Source organism: Diadema antillarum, unplaced genomic scaffold (assembly GCF_040938485.1).
Source record: "Diadema antillarum isolate AM-2024a unplaced genomic scaffold, OU_Dant_1.0 seq00000463_RagTag, whole genome shotgun sequence".
Taxonomy (NCBI): domain Eukaryota; kingdom Metazoa; phylum Echinodermata; class Echinoidea; order Diadematoida; family Diadematidae; genus Diadema; species Diadema antillarum.
The window spans coordinates 528,490-552,259 of NW_027271434.1; the positions used below are offsets into that span (position 1 = coordinate 528,490).

The window sequence follows — 23,770 nt, forward strand, 5'->3', positions numbered from 1 at the left end:
TGGGGAAGTCCAAGTTAGCTAGATATGAACTAAATTTGATCACAGGAAGCTTCTTTTCCCCATTGGATATCAGATTGAAGGCAGATAACCTATTGCACATCGAAAATCTGATTACTTTCACATCATTTATCACCTCCATGATATTGAAGAGTGCTTGTTATATCAAAAGCACAGGATTTCAAATGGAATGACTGGACAGAAGATGAGGTTGTGTTTGGTTGATTCGTTAAGACTGCGTTCACGCCATTAATTGCAAATTTGGTGTCGTGGTTTGCAATTCTGCAAAATAGCAGGGCTGCGATTTCAAATCAAAGCCCTCTCGAATCAAGATTGCTTGGATAAAGGGCTCTATGTCTCATGTCCAATCTAGTACAGACAAGTCTAGACTTCTTCCTTCACTTGGGCAGACTCTTGCTCAGTGGCCCTCTCGATGTCCTCGTCATTTTCGCGTCTGACGGACGCCTTGCTGTTGGCTACCGAGGTCTGCCTCGTCTCCACCTCCCCATTCTTGAAATCCTGCTGGTTGTTGTTCTTGAGCGCCATCTCCTGCTCGTAGAGCATCTGCAGGGTTTGCAGGTTGCCGCACAGGCTGTTCGTCCGGCTGAGGGCAACAGACATGCGCGAGTTCCTGCGCTCGCCCACCAGGTTTGAGCTGGACCGCGTCAGCGTCCTCTTGCAGGGCTTCCGGAAGCAGCGCAGCACCCTGCTAAAAGCCGCTCGAAAGTCCTGGTTGCGGTATGCATAGATCCAGGGATTGAGGCTGCTGTTTAGGAGGAGGAGGAGTCCGGAATAGTTGTGCATTGTCAAGAACTTTGCGCACTTTTCGCAGAAGACCTCAACCACCACCGAGGTCATGAATACACCCCAGGTGAAGGTAAAGACGCCCAATATGAGGGCCAGTGTCCTCCAGTACTTGTTACCTTTAAACATGTTGTAGTTCTTATTCAGTACACCTGGGAAGAGTGAAAACTGGACGGCGGATATGGCACGGGTGTGGTGCCTTGCGACAAGCATCACGCGACAGTAACAGAAGAACATGCACACCAGCGCGGGCAAGAAAATGGCAATGACTTGCGCCAGGGCAGTGTAGTTGTGGTAGAAGTTCAGAGTACACATCATGTTCATGCCCGACAGAGGGTAAAACCATCCCACGAGTGGAATAGCTGAAACAACAGTTACATACAGCCACACCATCAGGCAGATGGCAGCGATGCGGACTGCCGTCACTCGCGATGAGTACTTCAAGGGCTCCACCAGGGCGGAGTAGCGATCGTAGGCGATGATGCTGAGGTTCAGCACCGATACACCGCTGAGAAGAGACATGAGACAGTATGGCACGAGGCATAAAACATTCCCATCCTCCACATCACGCAGGAAGTTGATGGCAAACAGGAACGGCATCATGATTGCCAATCCTATGTCAGCCACGGCGAGATTCACCAAGATGTAGTTGGGCGGGATCTGCAGTCTCTTGAACTTGGCCACAGACACGATGATGAGGATGTTGCCGATGAATGTGATGGTCATGAGGAGGAAGATGATGGCCAGCGCAATGTACGCCTGGGCGCTCCATGTGGCTTCCATCCCTTCCTCAAGAGACGGGAACGCGCTTGCCAGATCCTGGGTGGCATTGGCATTGGTGCCGTGATGACCGAGGTCTGCGATGGATGTGGCCATGGGTTCCTGCGGCATGATGATTACAACCAGATTGTTCCCACTGAGGTTACCAGGCGACGAGGACAGTTGTAGATGCTTCATTGCGAGTCATTCCTTCCTGCGGTTTCAAGTGGGTAGTTCGGTCGGGACAAACTCAGCTTGGCTCGTTCAGCTGCAGCAGAGGAAGGGCAGGCCCTGCAAAGAGAGAAAGAAGTGAAAGTAGATCAATGCGTGTTCAGCTTGGTCAATCAACTCTTCTAGTTTCATCCTCTCTTCAATTCTTTCTTTTGAATTCAAATCATCACAAGGAAATACCATCAGGGAAGTAAAAGAGAAACAAAGACAGGGGGAATTACGCAGTGAATTGCAACAAAAAGCTGCGTGTCACAGTCTGTGTGAATACGTACATTAGTCACTCATAACCCATGCAAATTATAAGTGACTGACACCCCAAGGAAACTATTTTATGTAAATTTTTCAAACCTTTCTCTTTCCCTTTCACATATGCCACAGCAGCTGAGAGGCATATGTCTTTAAACATTTGTCGGAACACAATGCATATTTTTACAGATCGGCAGCAGACTGGGCCCTTTGCAGCCACTGTTGCCAATGTGTGTGATATTGTGTAGATTGGGAAAGACTGAACCCAGAGGAACTGCGGTGGTATTTTTAGGATGTCACTTTCAGAAGGCGATAAATCTGGCCTGAACTCTTTGCGGCTCAAAATACACATTCCCTGCCACTTCTTCCCTTTAGGGGAAATGGATTTGCTCATTCCTCAGGTTTGATGTGTGTAAGCTGAGAGCATGAGTCAGTCTCTATTTAGAGTGACAGGTTCCTCGCCACGAATTTACAAAGACGTGAATTTTCATGACGCAAATTTAGAAACAATTTATAGAGATGAGTGCCAAAAGAGCTCACAAGATTGTGCTGACGTGTAATGTTACATCTAAAAAAAATTGTGACATCAGTGAGCTAAGAATTTAGAAATGTGGCCCTATAAAAAAATAAAATCAGCAATTAAACATGCTTTTTCTTTGCATCAGATAATATCATATTCTTATTTTCATCAGTTTTGATCTTATCTAACATTGCAATACTGTGCCTAAGCTGACTCATTCAAAGGGATTATGAACTACACGCCACAGCTCTGGACATTTCCGCTGGAAAACACACTTACATGATTACCATGAATGACCAAACATGATCAGTGATACGAATAACTGAGACAATGCAAACTGGCCTGGTCAAAACATTCAGAACAACTGCAAAAGGCTTCCCTTCAAATGGGATCAAAATAATTGGGGAGGAGATGCGATCTCATATTCCCCACATGATTACTATACGGCTATGAGATAAGGAGTCTTTAGAAGAGATTGACAATAGAGATATAGTGGATGGAGAAGTTGAACGCACAGACAAGAGGACAAGAGGAGAAACTCACAAAAATCTAGAATGGAAATTAAAAAGTGGAGAAGCAAGACAAGGATAATGAGATAGATAGATAGATACATACATACATACATACATATATACATACATACAGAGGTACATAGATAGACATGTAGATACATACATACATAGATAGGTACATAGATAGATAGACAGATAGATAGATAGACAGATAGATAGATAGATAGACAGATAGATAGATAGACAGATAGATAGATAGACAGATAGATAGATAGATAGATAGACAGATAGATAGATAGATAGATAGACAGATAGATAGATAGATAGACAAATAGATAGATAGATAGATAGACAGAAAGATGGATGGATAGATAGATAGATAGACAGACAGATAGATAGATGGATGGATGGATTAAAAAGAAAGATACATAGATGGATGATAGAAAGAAAGAGATAAACATAGATACATAAAGCGATAAAACAGAGAAATGGGAAATTGAAGATGTGGGAGAGATTATGAAAACAAGGAGCACAGACATTGATATCAAACAGATGGAAAGATAGATGGATGAATAGATAAATGGATAGATAGATAGATGGATAAGTAGATAGATGGACATACAGACCGACAGACAGACGGGTCGATCTACAAATGAATATATGATTGAATACATTGTAGATAGAGAGAGAGAGAGGGGAAAGAGAATTGGAATATCATGTATTCATGTAGAGCCAATGTTGGTAACTATCACCCTTCAAGCCTTTCTTAAAAGAAACAAATTACACGGACATAAAAAACAAACAAACAAACGCCTAATGATGCATACAAATATCACAGAGTGACCTCCAGAGTGATTTAATTCCTCAGCCACACAGACTGGCTGCTCCGGTTCCCGGCAGCCCGAATGGCTCAGGCTCGGTTGGCGTTGCCAGAAAACGTGAGGTTAATTACACCTCAGTCATTGTACCTCAGACAATAGCGCGACCCTAATTGCCTTGATTTATAATTGAATGTGAAGCATGCCAACACGGCAAGAAACAATATGACAGTTTTCTGCGTGATTCAGGCACAGGTACATGAAGATCTTAATCAGAGCATTTATCATCTCTCTGTGGTAGTGAGCTGTTTCTATCATTATGTAGATCACACATACTATCAAAGCAACCGCAACAACTACAGAAATGTTGGTCTGCTTTTATCGGAAACATCGCATCTCAAATTCACACCATTTGTGTCACTGTGGTATGTACAATATTGTGCAAAGAAAAAAAAAATAGCAATATGGGTATTTCAGTGCCACAGCCTCATAATTGCATTGCCACTTTTGAGAGTTAATTACACCCTCACAATGACAAGGGCTTTGTTAGAGACATTTATCAAGATCTAGAGGACACATATTCAACATGGCTAATAAATGTCCTGCCCTGGTAATGGGCTGGGTTATGACCATGGCACGCTTTACTTTCTGGCGTGACGGACTGAAATAGCTCTGGTTATGTTTCTGAAGTATAGTTTCACTTTTGCTCCAATTGAGGAAGATGTACATACACCCCACCACACAACGAAGTGGGTGAAGTTCACTTTGGATATACATGTGCATGTGGCCATTTGTGGCTGTGTGAGAGTGTGTGTGTGTGTGTGTGTGTGTGTGTTTGTTTGTTTGTGCTGGTTAGCTATGTGTCCATTTGTTTGGGCCTTCGCGACAATATGATTGTTTACATCACAGAGAGCAACGGCAATTATGAAATTGCTCAGATGAGGGATATGGTCAGGTGGCTATGAAAGAGCATGGGCTGTGATGCGTGCAGAAAATGAGATTAATTTTTGGGGGCAGCAGCAAAGTGGATATTTCTTAGAATTGTGAGGTATTCCCTTTGAAGATAAATCTAGATGACCAATGAACCAAATGATAACTTATTACGTACGTAACAATTTAATTAAAATATAAAAAAGTAGTCGAAGAAATAATGCATATTTAATTCAATAAAGAAAAACATGTGACAGTACTCCTGTTTGCAGACAACAGAAACGAAGAAGGCATTCCACAAAACAATGTATAAACAATCATGAGTCAGAAACATACTTTGCGTATTATATTCCACAAGCAACAGGCTAATATGGAAAACTGTGAAATAGTGGTGTCTTATCCCTGTTACACTATAACATTTCAGGCATGGACAGCAAGATTTAAAGTGAGAGAGAAAACAGAGAGAATATGGGATTTGCACAATAATCAGAAACGTAAACTGTATTTCCATGATTCCAAGTTGTCCTTGTATGTTTTCCAAGATGGAAAACATACAAGAATCAATTATCAAGGTTTAAATGCTAACAGTGAAGGACTGTTTATGACTGAGTAAAACATATATGGCTTCAGACATAACATGAGAAGAATGCATACTATCACAAAAGCTCTGCTTGTAAAGTATGTATTGTTCTTCTGTGATGCCGAAACAGAAATTTGGTTTCTAGAGTAGTAGCATTTTCGTTTTGTTTTTAATTCATTTTTTCATTATTTTTCTTTCCTTCTTCATATGCGCTGAACAGCAGACCAGAAAAATAAGAAATTAGTTATGATATAATAATACATGATACATATATAAATAACCTTGCACAGATAAAATCAAGGGGGGAAAAGGGATGCCATTAAATGACATATGCCAATCTAAAATTTGAGAAGACCGTAACTTACCATAAATGGTCAATCCCTAAAAATGGTATATTCCACAATGGCACCTCCGCACATTTAATAGTGAAAACTTTGCTAAATCCTCTCAAGAGATGTTTTCATGTCCAAAAGCAAAGCAGGCACTCTTTCCAATGATGGCACTGGCACAACACACTGGGCTAAAATCACAATTTTTGACCAGCTACTGCTCTGCAGAGCTAAACAATTCTAAAATACCTGGTCTCCCTAGGAAATATGTCCACTGCCTGCCTCACTCTGTGCTTTCTCCTTTATGAGGTAGACAACTGGCATTCCCAGCAGCCACAGTAAATCACTCGCATCTATGCCAGGCAGGCGAGCCGAGCAACACTCTGGGAGCGAGTAGTCGTTGCTGATTGGTCGGTGCCTGCCAGCCAGCTCGGCTCTGGCTCCGCCTACTTGTTTCCTGTAATAGAAACCGAGCTATTTTTAGCTCGGCCGGCTTGCGCTTGCCTTGGAGCGGTGAATGCCAACTCCTACAGACTGCATGCTCGACCTGGCTTGGCTTTTTGTTTTTTCTGTCACTCCCTCAGTCTCTCTCTCTCTTTTTAACTAAGCCGTTTGCCATATTGCTGAAAATGATATGCGTAATATGGCATCCGTACCTTGTGTGTGAGAAGATGAAATCCACATGAGTTCCTCCTGAACCCCTCATCCCCCCTTTTCCTACAGGTAAAAGGGCAGCTAAAGATGCAGATATTTAGTGTGTATATTCAGGGTACCACTTTGGCTTGCATAAAATTTTGCGCACTGCCTGCTGTGTAAGAGAAGGGGCCAAATGTGGCTTTACAGCATAGCTCAGGCCATACATAACAGCAATTATGCGAAAAAGGAATCATCATGAAAAGCTATAGCAACAACTGTAGAATTCAATTCTCCTGTTTGTACATCACAGAATTAAAAGAAGAAGATGTGTTTACAATCACAGGTTTTAATTTGTCAGTTGATTGGACAAGAAAGGCACAAGTTCTGTATGGTACTAGCAATTGAATTGGTGTCCTTTTGCTTCTCAACTGATGATTTTTTTTTTCTTCTGTGCATAGCTAATACCTTACATGTAACAGCATTACCATGCAAAAGGTGATTAACACTCCCCATTCTCAGTTGGATTGGATTCATCTCACAGCGTCTAATTGTGAGGAATGTCATCCTGATCGATTCTGAATGGCTGAGGGAAACATAAGTACTGTAAAAGATGATATATTCGCGGCACGAAATTTTTGCAAATTGGAGCAGACGGCCTTTTTCGTGGCAAGACATTTTCGCGAATTGCCTCTTGCATTCAATGCATATAGTGTAGATAAGAAATTTCGCATGCATTTTAATTTCGCGAATCTTGGCGCTCGCGAAATTTGCGAAATTAAAATGCACGCAAACATTTCTTGTTTTACAGTATCAATTTTTATGGCTTATTGGACATAACACCCTTTTGCCCTCTGAATAGGACATGTCCTTCAGTGAATGACACAGAATTTGATTGCAGGTGCGGCAACAGCAAGGTATTTTAATAGAACAATCCAATAAATTCCACAAATTGAATCTGGTTGCCTAAATACCCTGGTAGAGGGTGACCTCTTGTGAAAAATTCTCAGAAATGCAGTAATTGATTGACTCAAGTGATAAGTAGTAATTTACACACCTAGCCATGTAATGATTTCCGTGGAATAGGAGAGCCATTTCAGATATTGCAAAGAGACATTCACACCTTCTTTGGAGAAGTATACATTGTGCTGGTAATCTTTTGTGCATCATGACAGTGATAAATCAGAAATATACACTGTAAAGAAAGCCAGAACAACTACCTTTTTTGGGCATTGCTCTCAAAACAGGACTGCTATTTTTAGGGCTAAAGATTCTTCTTTCTGTTTTGTACTCATATCTACAATGCATTTTTTCCCCAATTTCAAATAGATTTTTTCCTAAATGCATGGTAGCATGTGAAAATATATTGCACTGTCTTTTTTTCTTTCACACAATCACATTTGCTGACCAAATATACAAAAACGGTGTGAAAAACCTTTCTCCAACTTCAACTCTGTATAAACAATTTGGCTACTGTTATATCACAGAACAAAACTGAAATCAAAGCCTCAAGTAAATTCATGGCCTTTTCATGTTCTCTTTTTCTGGAAATTTTAAGCCCCAGTAAAATGATTAATTCTAGTGGCATATATGCTGGGAGCCTCGTTTTAGTTTTCCCCCTCTCAAAGCACAAGGCATGTGGAAACTCACTTTTTTTTCTTTCATTCCAAACACGATCACGGCAAATCTCACGTTTGATTGTCGCCACACGGTATCTAAAATTAGCCCATTGTTGGCAGATATATCCACATCCTAACTGGAATCCAAAATGCCAGCCGGCAAATTTTTACCAGTTGTTGTTGCGCACCTACCAACGTTACATCACTATCCTTTTTCCTCAATCTCTCCCATCGAACATTGCTGTCTGCAAGCATGCAGATATATGTGTCCTCATTCGTACTGAACTGACCGCTTTCACACCTGAATGTCTATGACTCATGGTCAAGAATGGATGCAAATTGGAGGGTCAGTGTCTACCCATCCATCCAAGATTCAATTTAGCACCTTCTCCAGACAAGACCAGAGCATCAGAACTGTCAAGAAAGGCCACAAGATTCAGAAATTACGGACATTTACTTTGCAAAAAACGGATATGGTGAAAAACCAGAGTTTTTCGATGCACCATTGACACTGCCAGAAAAACCAGAAACTTTTTTTTCTTTTTTCTTCAGGAAATACCCATGTGCGAGAAAAACAGAAATATTTATATTTTTGGTAGGTAGTGTGCATGCATAACTTGCCTCTGTCTTTGCGTGGAGGCCACTGATCTGTGTAATTCTTACTTACGTAGCGAAATCAGTGGTGTGTGTAGGCAGGTGGGCCGGAGATCTCTCACGCCAAGGGGGGGGGGGGGGGGGGGGGGATGTCAGGTGACTGTAAAGAACAGGAATAAGACTGGGGAACAAGCATTTATACTGGCAAAAAACCTGAACAAAACTACCGAGTTTCAAAGAACTTCACTCTTGAGGAGGGTTGGGGTTTTTTTCAATTCTGTCTTTTCGCTCACATACCAGTATTTGTTTAACAACTACAGACGAAAAACTAGAATGTGCAAAAAAATACAGGGTTTTCAGTTGCAGTGTAAATGCCCCTATCGTAACGGTACTGAGCATTGACCTACAGAATCTAGGACAGTAAAAATGTTTGTTTACTTTCGGACTGCCATGACATCATTTGTGCAGCTCGAAAGATGTCTATGACTTCACAAGTCCAAGGATTTGCTCTGCGCCCTCAGATTTTGAGGTGAGGATACCCGATGCCGCAGTAAGTATTGGTTTCCTGGAAAAGAATAGTCCGCTCTCCAGAATGCAAGTCTCCATGAGCTGCTGTATGCTGTCAGACTGATTATTATCGTGGGGGGATCGGCAGCTTTCACGGAAGACAGGATGTACCTCTGTACGTGTGCACCGGAGAGGGGCCCCTCGTCTTCAACGTCACACGGTTTGACAGAATCGTTCCCGGCATCAACATAAACATAATAAAGTTGAGAACTTTGCTAATTCAAATTCTGGGTAAGATAGCGATGTCCCAGGCGAATTTAGCAGAAGTTCTCTTGAGTCACTGACACTCGTGCAGAGATGCGGCTGTCCCAAATTCGGGTTGTCTCAAGATTAGCGAAAATCAGAGCTTCATTAAAAGTTTATACATTTGGGGTTAGAGTGACAGCTTTAGTGATGATAGCTCTTGCCGATGCTACATTCTCAGGTTTCTCGTGGAGTGGGCAGTGGTAATTAATTCTTGGAAAGTGGAGTGCACGCACAGAGAGCACAGAAGACCTGGTGAATGATGCCGTCCTTGAGACCTAATTGCAGGGATTAATCTCATTGCATTCCCTCCCTTCAATTCAACTGCTGGTCCCGGTTCTTTACCTTTCTGGAAAAATTTGCCATCATACAAAAAAAAAATTACTGAGCAAAAAGCACACTGGGGATGGGAAATTACGCTTCCCACTGACCATATTTACACCATCTTTCCGGACAACTGTGGCAGATCGCTCCTCAAAATCTGCACTCCTTCATTTTAAGAGAACGTTTTTCTTCCAATGTATGTACTCCATGACAAGAATTTAACCAAAATATTTCATTCACTAGGCATGGTGCTAAAAACGGACAGATGCTCATCAAAGAATGTTACTTACAATGTATGTACACAATGACAGGAATTTAACCTCCTCCCCCCCCCCAAAAAAAAAAAAAAAAAATTCACCATCTAAGGCATGGTGTCAAAACTGTTCTCAAGATGTCAGTTGACATTTAAGACGAGATCCGGATACATCATGGAACATTTTCATCTAGCAGGCACATAATTTTCTCACAAATATGATGAAAAAAAAAAGGTAAAAAGATAAGCCATATTAAGACAAGAATCAGAAGAAAAAAAAATGGTTTATAGGGTATCAATGCCAGTGAATCATCACATCTGGTTTCCTATTGCCCCATTTCTCATTCGATTATCGTAACATCACACGAGTTTATGGACACTAATTCTGGTAATTGATCACTTCCATTATGTTGGGGGCATGTGTAAGGAGGGATTTTGACCCTGATGAAAACAGCTTCATGGAATGACTTTGTAAAATGAAGGCACATAACATCCACATTCTTGCACGACACTGGATGAAATATATATGAAGAAGGCACAGACAGTTTGAATATAATTGCCAGGTTGCTGCATCCAACAGGGATTTTGAAATAGTACATGTAAATCTTGACCATTTTGTGATTATGATGTACAGTATTATTTACTTGAGTAGAACTCTTTCTTTGCAGGGTATGCAAAGGTAACAAGTCATGAGTTTACTTTCATACCAACCAAGTTGCACGTTTAAAAAAAATAAATATATCTTATCAAATGCCACATCAGATGATTCAATTCATTCACATTACTATAAATCATGTCATATTTGTCTTAGTTAGTAAAAAGAAAAAGTCACTAACATTTTGGATTTTGGGCTTGTTCCGCTGCATAAACAAGAGATAAATTTCTCCAGGTGTTACAAGTTTACTTTGGAAAAAGAAAATTCAGTTTGGAAAAATATAAACACTCCCTTAAATTATCTCACTCTTGAGAATGAGAAGTCATGTGTGCAAAAATTTCTTCACAACTTTTCTGAAAGTTGGGAAGCGAGACTTCAGAGACTGAAGATCACTGTCTGATAGCATAACTTCTGGCCCCTTCCTATGACATTCAACTTCTAACAGGAATACAGTGACTCATTCATTACCATGGTCTATTTTCTCTCTGACAGCCCACGAACCAAAACCTTGAGAGTTCCACGGCACAACATCTAAGTACAGGTGTTTGCGTGCACTGTCCCATGTTTCACGTGAACTGAAATAATTTCAGTTATCCTCCATTATTCCCCACAACAATTTTTACAGGAATCTTACGCATGCAACTGCTATGAATCCGGTTAGCTCCTCGTTTTTCTTCCATATTATTGTGGGGAAGCCAATGAGTGGATTACTAAAAGACTATGCAAGAATTAGGCAATAATTAGTTTGACATTCATTAATTATATATTCTCTGAAGTCACTAAATGCATTGTGTTTCAGACATGTTCCATTCACTATCATACCGCAAAACTAAGCAAATACTTGTTATTTGATGAAGAATAACGATTGATTTTACAGCAATAGTAATATGATGTGATGTGGTTTGTTGACAAAAAAAAAGTGTGCTCCTATTCCTTGTGTTCAACGTTGAAAAAAAAATATTTTCATAAAAGGCACAATACTTCCCCTCAGCATATATGAAATATATAACCCTCGAAGCCCTTTTCACTACCACAATGGTTCACCCAAATATAAGACTTATGGCTTCAGGATCGTACGGGTCTAATTTCAATTCAATATCCCTTGGCCATTAAGAGTAAGATATGAGAAGTTATACAGTCGGTTCCTTTTCATTTCCTGCCTCTTCTTTCTTCCATAATGCGTCACAGGTGAGGGCTACCAGCATTTTGCTCAATAATGCAGTAATTCGACATCGGAGAAAACTCTAAAAATGTCTCCTTTGTTTATTTTCCATCAGCCTCCCAGATGAGTGCAAAATGCTTGGCCTCGTGGCTAGGGGGTTTGGCAAACATTGTATCACCAATCATTCTTCAGCATACGTATGTTACACGTGAACTTTTGCACACTATGCATCACGCAGGCAAAACTTTGTTATTACAGACATTCCAGGAAATTGATATAGCTGCTATGCAAAAATTTGAGCTAATTTTGCCAAAAAGGTGGAGAAGTATTTTGTGTTTGATGTCAGAACTGTTTGGACTCTCGTGTCCTTTAATGTGCTGTTTCTACAAGTAGCTCATTTCCTTCCACGGTGTGGAAAGCACAGTAGATGGAGCAGATCGGTGTCAACAACCGCATTTCGGGCAAAGGAAGCTAGCAGACGAGAGAAGAAAAACATTCTAAATTTGCAACATCGTGGTTTGCAAACGGATCATCACATTTTGGCAAAGAACACAAACCAGGCACTTGTCTGGCTTCTGTCTTTGTTTTAAGACTGAATCAACTAACTTCTGGGAAACTGTTTGCATGTTTCAAGACTCTAAATATTGCCGTGCAGTGGGTAGAGGGAAAAACACAATTTCTTTGCGAGGAGGTGAAGTGCTTAATATATTCATCCTTACTAGGTCTCAGTTCATCCAGATTTGCCAACATGGCTGTATGTAGGGCAGTACTCCACAGCAACATTTGCATCACACCATTTGGGACATTGAATCAAGCTCCTCCAAAGCTCAGTTGCACGAATGAAGGCAGGGGGAGAAGTAAGATTGCTGTTATTTCCTTTTCACCACACATCACAAGCAACACAAAACCTTGCCTCATGAACAAACAGGCCGAGTTTGAAAACATGTTTAGCTGAGACTTATAGGTACGCAATACATTTTTGATAAAACTCTTTTTGAGCGTTGAACTTTTATTAGGAGACCACATCTCTGTTTTTACTGAAAGCTTTTTTTTTCAGTATCTTGCTAATCTTGAACAAAAATTTCCCAATTTCTGATAAAAAAGACTCCTTTTATGTCACCTATGTCATCGTGAATGAGTTTTCTATGCATAAAGCACTTGTTGAACTTGTTGAGCTTCTTTGTTCACATTGCGTGTCGTATCGATGGAGGGCACCTTCTCTGAATAAAGTTGAACACTAGAAATGTAACAGTCTCAGCTCAGATTGTGTGTAAAAGAATTTAAAAAAAAAAGAAGAGAAAAAACTAGAGATTGTAATTTGTCATCACTGACAAATTAAGGTGATCCGATCTTTTTTTTAATCAATCATTCGAGTCCTGATACTGCAAAGTCTCAGCTACAACATATTAAAATCTGAGAGAAATTCACCGAAGCATAAGTAAGATAGTGCTCGATATAAAGAGTCATGTCAATTTTCACATCTAAAAAATTCCCTCCCATAGAGACAACACGTCATAGCAGAGATAGAAAAAGAAGTACATATGACCTTTGACCCCACTTTGCACAAACAAGATGGCATCTGAGCAAAAAGTGGTTATTTTATGAAATGATCCCTGTAACATGGTCTTGACGTGTGCAAAATATGGGAAGGATAGGACATGTATTCACCAAGATACAGGATGAAACATCTATGACCTTTGACCCTAATTTACATACCCAAGATGGCGTCTGATCAAGTAGTTGTAATTTTATGAAATAATTTTCATGACATGAACTAAACATGTGCAAAATATGAAGGTGATAGGGGCTGTTTTTCTTGAGTTATTGCAAAGAAAGTTGCAAAAAGAAAGAAATATTTCAATACATCTAAGATAAACTTCAATTTCAACCACGTTTTTTCACGTGATTCCGACAGCGTATGAAAAAACGAAGGGCACACTTACGATAGCCGTACATCTCAGCTACAACATATTAAAATCTTAGAGAAATTCACCGAAGCATAAGTGAGCTAGTGCTCGATAAAGATAGTCATGTCAATTTTCATTTCCATAAAAATTGCACTCCCATAGAGATTACACGTAAGCTGGTCAAATTTGACAAGGTTACCTTCAATCCATTTTTTCGAGGTAATGTCGTCATCAAATCAAAATTGTTTAATTACATTTATGAAAGAGAATTTCATAAGCTACAACATATTGAAATTTGGGTGAAAATTGGCAAAGGATTAGTGAGATAAGCTCGAATGAACTTGAAATTTGATGACGTCATTTTGAAAATTTACTTTTTTTACTTTATTACGAAATTTGATATCTTTTAATCATTTTGTCAGCATAGCCAACCCATGAAATAACATGTACAACTCATCAGCTTTCAGAATATGTCAAGAAAATGGGGGGTCACCGTCCATCCTGACGAGTAAAATCCGATTTAAAATTGGCGGTTGTTTGGCATAGTTGCACTGTGTATCCCCATTGACGCACGCGCGGAATTTTGAGTTTGACGGGCCCGTATGACGTCATATTGAGTCGGATCGACTTGAAACTTGGTAGAAATATTCCTTGACATTTTGGACATCCCATCCGTGTAAAAAAACTGAAAATTTCTATTGCATACTAGCTGTGCGTGCGAATATGTGCGCGCGCGTACGCGTCCGTCCAATTTTTTCAATTTTTCAAAAAATGCTCCAAATGATCTGAAACGTCTGCAAAAAAATTTTGAGCTCGATTTGAGCATACAAATATTTCAACGCGCGCGTACGCGCGCGTGTTAAGATAAATATGAATTTTTGAGAAAATGAGTAGAACCCGCTTGACTTGAAATATATGTGACGTAATTTACATTAAAAAATTCCATTCCATTTATGAGATATGCATGAAAATGTGTTTTCATATAATGACGTCATAGTGACGTCACGGTCGACTGATCACTACGATTTTACTTGACCCGTCGTCTTTGGGACATGATACATATATGGTATAAGTTTGACATTGATAGGCAATGCACTTTCTGAGCTAACTCTTGCACAACTTTTGCGGAGAAATAAAGAAATAAAGAAAGAAGAATAAAGAATCAGTACAGATACAGAAGGTGATCCGAGAGGATACTCGGATCACCTAATGACAGGAAGTATAAATCAGGATCAAACCTAGAAGCTCATTCATTCTAAAATTGGAACACCGCAGTTTTCCCCTCCAAAGACAGAACTACATGTACGCTGAAAGTGGAGCACAGCAAACTCTTTCTATCCTTACGTGATATGAAATACACCTGTTATTGCTGGAGGGTGGGAGAGCTTTTAAAGAACTATTCATGTGGAAAATGCTCCCGGTTATGTAAAGAACTTTAAAGGCATTCAAGACACGGACATGTTAATGTTGTGGTTTGTCAAATCTATGAGAGGGAGATTGCTTGGGGAATGTACATGTGTGTGCTTGCTAAACAGAGAATGGGGGGGGGGGGGTGATGGGGGGATAAAGGATAAGGAGAGAGTGAGGGGGGAATGCTGGGAGGAGAGACATACCAAGAAAGTGTATCATAATTTTGGGTAAAGTTCACCCACATGTACATGTACACTCACTGACTGCGGAAAACTCTCTAATCTACAAATCTGTACAAGTGACACGACCATATTAAACATCATCTCTATTCGTTTTCACTCAGTTGTTGTAAATGCGCAAGCCTGCAGGCATAATTGCAATGCTATATACAATAAACCAGAGAAAAAAGAAAAGAAAAGAAAAGCAAAATCAAAACTCTGTCACTGGTAAAATGTAAATGTAGATGCCATGGTACACACAGGCACCGGGCTCTGATTTTAACTACACTGATCATATAACATCTTAACAACTGTTAACTGATACTTTCACTTTGCACAGGTATTAAAGAATTTCTTTTGGCTGCCTACACTCTACATTTAAGTAAGTGTCACTTCAGTTAATATATCAGATGAATATGGTTTTATTATAGCAACTGAAAGTATCCTACTTCTCACACAATCAGATTTCTTAATGTGACAATTATAGCCTGCTATGAACATAAGGGTCAAGGCATAATTTCACAACATATCATACATTTGTATCATACCTTATCATACCTTGAAAGTAGTTACTTTTCCCCTCTGCATCATATAGCTTTTGAGTTATTACTTACAAATAACACAGAGAAAGAGGTTTTTATGATCAAACACTTCCATACTCAGAGACACATCCTCTTCAGTATCACTTTCCCATTAACTAATTTTTGTTCTAAAAAATACAGAAACTTGTCAAATCTGCCAACTATTGTGTATACAAAACAACATGACTGTCATGATTTTCTCTGCATTGAACAGTTTTGCTTTACACACTATAAGTTAACCCGTTGAGGATGAGTCCCGAGTATACTCAGGTAGGTGTCTATGGGAAATGCGTGTTGTAGCAAAATCAGTCCATCGTCAATGGGTTAAAAGAATGCTAGTGGCTCGACTGTGACTTTGCTGGCCAAGAGACAAGAGGCAAAAATGCCTGGCAAATTCTGGATTACATAATGTGCAATAAGGGCAAAACTAATTGCACATTTGCACAAATTTAGCACTGAAATCTTTTTTTTTCTCATGTGAAATTCCCAATTGAGTATGAGTGTGTGTGCTTTCCATATTTTTAATTTGTTCCAATAACAAACTGTGCAAATGTCACATGAAACAGCACAGGTCTGAAATAGATATGTACTACTTTGCCAAAGTGGAAGTATTGCATACCAGTTTTAACAAGTGATTTAATTGCATCACAATATGTCGTGTAACAATGGTCTGGAGTGGAAACCTTACTAGTCCTAAAAATAGACAAACATTGGTTTGCATATATATTCTTTTAAAAAAAAGAAAAAAGAAAAAAAATAATAATCCTATTTTTGAAAATCAGGAGTGAAAGTGCTATCATGAAAGGACCACCACCTATTCCTATTAATATCTTGGAGAAAAGCCAAGGGAGCTATGAATAGCACATGATCCATAAAATAAACAGAGCTACATTTATCTATCAATGTGTGTGTGTGTGCATGTGTGTGTGTGTGTGTGTGTGTGTGTGTGTGTGTGTGTGTGTGTGTATGTATGTATGTGTACATGTATGTGCATATGCTGCACACACAGAATTGTACAGATAGAAACATACAGTACATAGATCATAGATAGATAAATGTAAAGTCAAAAAATAAAGAGACAAAGAGACAGACAGACATACATACATACAGAAAAATGAAACATAATGGAAAATAATGTAGTGATACATGTATCTTGCCTTGAATATTTTTCTTGGTTGAAAATTTGTACATGGTATTGGCGGTCTCACTAAAACTACACTTCTTCCATTCATCTGTCCATTACATGCATACATCCATGACACTTTTTTTTTGAGCGTGTTCAAAGTGTGTTTCTTCTTTTCTCTATCATTACACACAAAAATATGTATAAACCCAACTACTGGTACACTTTTTATGTAGTATATATATTTATCTTGAGCAAAAGCAAACATTAGCTATTGCAGGTGTGTGTGTGTGTGTGTGTGTGTGTGTGTGTGTGTGTGGGTGGGTGGGTGGGTGTGCGAAGGTGGGTGTGGGTATGGATAGGTACAAATTGTAGATAGAAAGGAGAAAGGGAGAGAGAAAGAAAGAGAGACTTGAGTAGAGAAAGAGAGGGAGGAAGAATTCTGAAAAGAAAGGCAGGATCGAGAGAAAGAAAAAAAAAATTTGTTGCTATCCGAACTAGGAGGGAATCCACAGGTGAATGTGTACATAAGATGGGGGTGGGGCATGTATGAGGCAGTCTCAATAAAGCCATACATCAATTACCAGCACTCACGCATCCACACTGCCTGGGCTAAATTGGAAACAGATCACCTATGAAATTTTGATGAGACGTAGAGCCATTCAGGCATGACTAGGGTCTCCTCAATCATAACTTAGTTACGACGCTTGAAATTAGTCAGCAGAATTAACTCATAGCGGGAGTTAATACGCACCATTGTGTCGGATGTAGACAAAATGGAGTAAATTGAGAACATGCCCTGAGAGCTAACAGACAATTTGATTTTCAACCTGGTGGGTTTGGTTAGTGATGGAATAATAAACTGATGCCCTCTATATATTGCTGGGTCATTGAGAGTTTCTATGAAACATATTCAACTTCTGAATCAACGCAAACGCTTCAGTAAATGCTAGAGAGTGTATGTGCTGTGAACACACAATGCCAAGAAAGTCACGTCCGTGAATTTGCGAAAAATGAACGAAGTTCTCACCTGATACTGCTTGGAGTCACATATCTAACAACCAGTGCCTGCCAGCACCCACGTGATATCAAATTAAAATGTTGTATGACTGAGGGTGATTGCATGATGGAACAGTATAAAGGGGTTGCAGTTCTCTCCCTGTTGCATGGACTTTAATGATGATGGTGATGGTGATAATAAAAATATGATGATACTTTTACTACAACTTGAAACTCAACATGAAAACAAAGAAGAAGTAGGCATTAAAAAGATGTTATGATAGATATTGTTCCTAATGTCACTGAAAACTGTAATAAGGTGGAGAGATGATGCGACATATATAAACTGTACATGTATATGTCTGCATATATAGACATATACAATATATAGAATCTGACCTCCCGCATCATCCTTTGTCGTCATTCATCACACCTAAAGCATATGTATACACATATAAAATGGCTTGAGAGTAGTAGTGGCCCGAGGACACAAAGAATTAATGCTGGGCCACCAAATTTCCAAACGGTCATTTTGGGGTATCCTGATAAGGCAATTACAAGATTAAAAATGGATCATTACTTCTTTTATTTTGGGCAAATACACTTCTTTTTTTCTTCTTTTTTCCTTGCCACCAAAATATGACATTGTAAGATATTAGTAGCCCATACAGGCCACCAGAAAAAAAAAAAGTTAGTTTCGAGCCCTGATATACATATACATAAGAATTATATTTATTGAGGAGGAGTCCCCTTGACACTTGTTGACCCTTGTCATCTGGTCAGTTAATGATCGACTTCAAGAGAGTCACACCTGACCCCCTTGTGTATGATGATCGAAGACATATACAGGGAGACATGGATTAGGTTCTGTTGGATGAGACACTCACTCGAGCGCGTCCCCGTCTATCATGCACACACTTCAAACAGAAGTGATCACAGAAGCATGTGTCATAGGCCCTGACTACCAATGCAGATCAATCTCCCTCCCCCCTCCCCCCCCCCCCCAAAAAAGGAACATATACTGTATGTTAATAAAATTGTTATTACAGCATTGCATGAGACTAATCTCTCTTGACTACTGTATACGCTGTTATTTTTGCGTACGGATATTTTGCAAATGAGGAGGTCACGGACATTTTCGTGAGATCTTGTTTTCGCGACTTGACACAGAGGCCTTCACAAGCGCACTATTACCTTTAGTGCATGGTGACATTTTCGCGTGTTGTTAAATTCGTGGTCCACCTGTGAATAGCAGAATTTGTGAAAAATTAAACCCTCATGAAAATAACAGCTGTACTATTCTCACACCTGTGGTATCTCTATGTTTCTGGAAAGCTGTCCCTGACCTAAGAAGCATCACACATGAGAACATAAAATTCCATGCAAATATAATGCAAAGATGGCATAAAAGCATCATCATTATCTATAAGGCAGCAATATCCATGCATACTGCGCACAAATGACCATGGATCATTCAAACACATTCTGTGCTTCAAGGACCTTTTTGTATCTATCCCCCTTCCAAGAAATATCTATTAAAAAAAACTTGAAAGCTGACTGGAATCTACGGCTTGAGAAAGCTGTGGAATTATTTCCCTACTGAATAAACATCTTGTGCCTGCCCAATGATTATATCTGTTTACCATATTTGACTTTGGTTTAAACTTAGTAGAATCTGTATGATGAATGATCAGAATATTGTCCCTGGGGTGACAAGACTTCATACAGTGTATCTCAAAATTCATGAATTTTCAGGAGAAATAAAAACTTATTCATTATTGCAACATTCACAAAATAACATAAATCTTGACATCAAATGATGTAGAAGCATTGTTTTGTATTACATAAATAATTGTACTGTTTTTTTTTTAAATTATATCAGAACTGTTGATATTCAAACTGAATAATGAGGTATTTGAATATATGTCAATTGAGATACAGAGTCTTGTGACCCCAGGCATGATATGGTACATACAGAATCTGAAATACTGCAGTACTACAATAACAGTATTTCTTCGATTCAAACAGCTAACCTATGAATGTTACTGGCATTCTATGCATCTGAAGAAAACACTTCAGAAAACACTCGAAGAAAATAGTGCATATAAACAATCCTTATTCATATATTCACATATTTCAGGTATTATATGTCTTGACTGTCTACCTCCCATATCAGAGTCTGTCCACCTCCCATATCAGTGCCTGTCCAAACTGTGCTGTACTGACAGTGCTGTTTTTCTTGAGTGTAGACAATGATACAAATGCAGCACCTGATATCAATGCACATTCTGTATCAATTAATAATGCTTTCAAATAATTGATTTGCCAGGATGACCATTTCCCAGTTGTGCGCGCTAAAATGCTAGAAATCGCAGAGAATTATGAGTGAAATGTGCAGACTCATGTCGTGACTTGAGTGAGGTTTTATCCCACGTGCAAATACTACGGTGTACTCCATGAGTGAATCACCAAACAAGTAATGATATTGCACGATCTGAACGGAAAAGAATAAGATGAATTTCTGACCCAGCTAGGAGTAGAATCATCTGATCTAGAGATGGAAGTGATTAGCTACTGTAAGCAGGATATTTTTGCAGCATGAAGTTTGTACGAATTGGAGCCGACAACCTTTTTTCATGGCATGAAATCTTCACGAATTGCCACTGGCATTCAATGCACAAAGTGTAGACAAGAACTTTCACATGCATTTGGGTTTCACGAAAATCAGCCGACGGGGATGGGATGGCAGCCCGCTCAGCCCCCATACAGGCTGAGTTCAGTGCTTACGCATCACCGCATCGTACGCCGTTGTTTACTCAGCCTTTGTTTCCTAGCTACGACGTCCGCAATTGGTAATTCCCGCCACAACTTAACATGTGACAAAAGACGAGCACCAGCCGCGGGAAGCACCTTGATTGGCTGACCGTTATCGCATCGTCCAATAATAGCGCACCTTACGCTCCAGCGAAGCAGAACAATGGCATACCCTTGAGCACAATGCTCCCTTCCACTAGCCATAAATAGGCATGCACTGCAGCACTTGGTCTACTTTGCCAGACGAAGGCCAGCAGATTACCCTGCCAAAACGTCGTATTCCTACCTTCGTGTTTACCTCGCTTCGTGGGACAAACGATCAACTTTATTTCTTTCGATGTTATACTATATTAGAAAAGCTAAATATGTAGCCAGTTGAAACATGAACAATGAACTCACTCAAGTCCAGAACTTCTGAGAAAGCATGCCCTCCAATTTGACCGGCCTCTGCTTAAGGTCAATGAAACAATCACTAACGCTCTTTCCCAAGCTCGAAAAATGTGAGTATAAACAGTGCTCCCGTGAACTGGACTTTCAAGAATGCTGATTCTGCCTTTGCAAATTGACCCTAACCCTAGCACCTCAAGGTAAAAGCATTTTGTGTCAAGATTTTTCAGAGGTCATTACAGTGATAGGCCTCGATTACAGGTTGATGTTCACTACAATGAAAGTGAAAGATATGAATGTAAAAAAGTACTAAAACGGGAATATATCATGCATACCCGCATATAAGCTTTATTTTTTTTTTTTTTTACACTTGGCTAGATATGATTCCATTGAGAGGATTTAAATTTCTTCGAAAGTTGTGAGGACACTCGACATATAATTTAATACATGCCAGGCATTTTGTATTATAATCATTGGATAGTTGCCCAATTTGGTGATACAATAATGGGACTACCTGAAGAGTTACAGACTTTTCAAAGAATATCTTATTACTTCATCTTTATTGCAGTTTTGTGCAATTATGGTTTCTGTTTAACCTTGGTTATAACATCAGTTCAGAGATGTCTATGAAAATGGAATGGCACAAACCAGAAACAAAGAAGGTGTAATTCCTGCAATAGCTACCAGTATGATAGATAAGCAAAACAGCTACTTGTATTAACCCGGTGAGGACGCTTTGAATTTGCTACAACACGCATTTCCCATAGACACCTGCCTGAGTATACTCGGGGACTCGTCCTCAACGGGTTAACTGACTAATTCCAATTTCGTTCTCAAAGAAAAATTCACCTTTTCTTGGAATTCATACTCGAGTGTAAAAATATTACACTACGAGTATCTTACAGTTCTGAAACTACTTTTGGTTTTATTAATTTTACAGCACAGCTGTACTTATTTTTTTTTTCAATGAAGGAATACATAAAGTACAATACATTTACTCAAGTGTCCTTAACAGAATGTTACGGCTTCGCTTCTTACTGTACAGACATCTAGGCCTATGCACATGTACTGTATACGCTGTTATTTTCGCGTATAGTTTTTTTTGCGAATGAGGAGGTCACGGATATTTTCGCAAGATGTTGCTTTCTCGAACTGTCACAGAGACCTTCATTAGCGCACTGCTACCTTAGCGTATGGTGACATTTTCATGTGTAGTTAAATTTGCGGTCCGATTTGCAAAATTCATGAAAATTAAACCATTGCAAACCACAGCTTATACAGTATTATGTCATAGCTAGCTGTGATAATGAATAGGTGATTAACCCTTTCTATGCTAGGGACTTTGAAAAGTGTGTATAAGGCTATGGGTTTTCTGAGCCAATCAGTGCTGTATTTGCTGGCGATGAAGCCTAAATGCCGGATAAGCCATTTCCCGACATTGGTGATGGAAAAAACAAACAAACAAACAAACAACTTTGAGAGTCCAAAATCTTTCTAAAAATCTGTATTACTTGAAACTTCACATGGTAGTATAGTGTATATCTCACACAAAAGTCACTTTTTGGTTTTGGTTTTGTTTTTACTTTTCTATGTGATACATGGATATTCATTTTGATACAAATTTATAAAATCTACCTCAATAGTTCTACAAGTGTTGGAAAGTAATAGAAACACAGGTTAGGGGGAAAAACAGGAAAAGTCAGCCTTTAAAGGTACTGTTTACCATTGGTTTATTTGAGCTATCCCTTCGGTGCATATGAGTAGGCAAGTTATATCACAAAACATCCTACCATAAAAAAATGTTGCAATAAAGCCTAAAATATAAGGAGACTGCACTATTTTTTTCATCAACCAATATGGTTTATTCTAGAAATAATATAGGCTTAATTGTAAAACTATTGTTCACATTTTGCATATTAACAATACTTAACATTGATTGTACCCTGTAGTGCTTAACATTTTTACATTGATTGTTCCATCCCTGACTCACATGTTAAAACTACTTCAAAGCACTAAAGCTGGGTTTTTGTTTCATCTGCAAATGGTAGATAATGGCTTTAAGCGGGCTAGCTTGCCCTCTGAATTCCACCCTTGATGAGGTCACAGGGTATGACTGATTTCGATGCCCACTGGGGGAAAGTGGCCGCATTTGACTTCTCAGCTGGACAGAGACTTGAGATGTGGAATTGTCTCTCTGTCCGTGTAAGGGTCATCACTCACATGGTGACTCACATTGTAAAAGTGAGGTAAGGACAGCTCAAAAGGTTGTGGTCACAGGTGGAAGGGCTGAAGAAAGGGTGACTGGCATCGGGCTCATAACAAGAACGTGTTACAAATGTATCTTTAACCCATTGAGGATGGGCTGATTTTGCTACGACATGCATTTCCCACGGACACCTGCCCGAGTATATACTTGGGACTCGCCCAACGGGTTAAGGCACCCCAAAAATGCGAGAACAAGCCTGCAAGCAGGAATGCAATTACACACAGTTGGCTTTTTTTTTTGGCCAAAACTGCACTGATTTTAAAAAATCTCAAAAGAACAGCAACAAAGT

At 39.4% G+C, this 23,770-nt stretch overlaps 1 protein-coding gene across 2 annotated transcripts in view; it reads right to left on the reverse strand.

Annotated features, from left to right (window-relative positions):
* Positions 1–247: 247 nt before the first annotated feature.
* The window catches only part of LOC139733209 (adrenocorticotropic hormone receptor-like), a 69,173-nt gene continuing 45,650 nt past the window's right edge, over positions 248–23,770 (reverse strand). Inside the window, exons 1-2 of one of the 2 annotated variants that reach the window (XM_071644045.1) lie at positions 5,763–5,988; positions 248–1,851 (exon numbers count right to left, since the gene is read on the reverse strand). In XM_071644045.1, coding sequence (XP_071500146.1) covers positions 382–1,758 — 1,377 coding nt within the window. In that variant the 5' untranslated portion in view covers positions 1,759–1,851; positions 5,763–5,988 and the 3' untranslated portion in view covers positions 248–381. Of the gene's footprint in view, positions 1,852–5,762; positions 5,989–23,770 lie in introns of those variants that run through there. The other variant, XM_071644046.1, reaches the window with a different exon arrangement.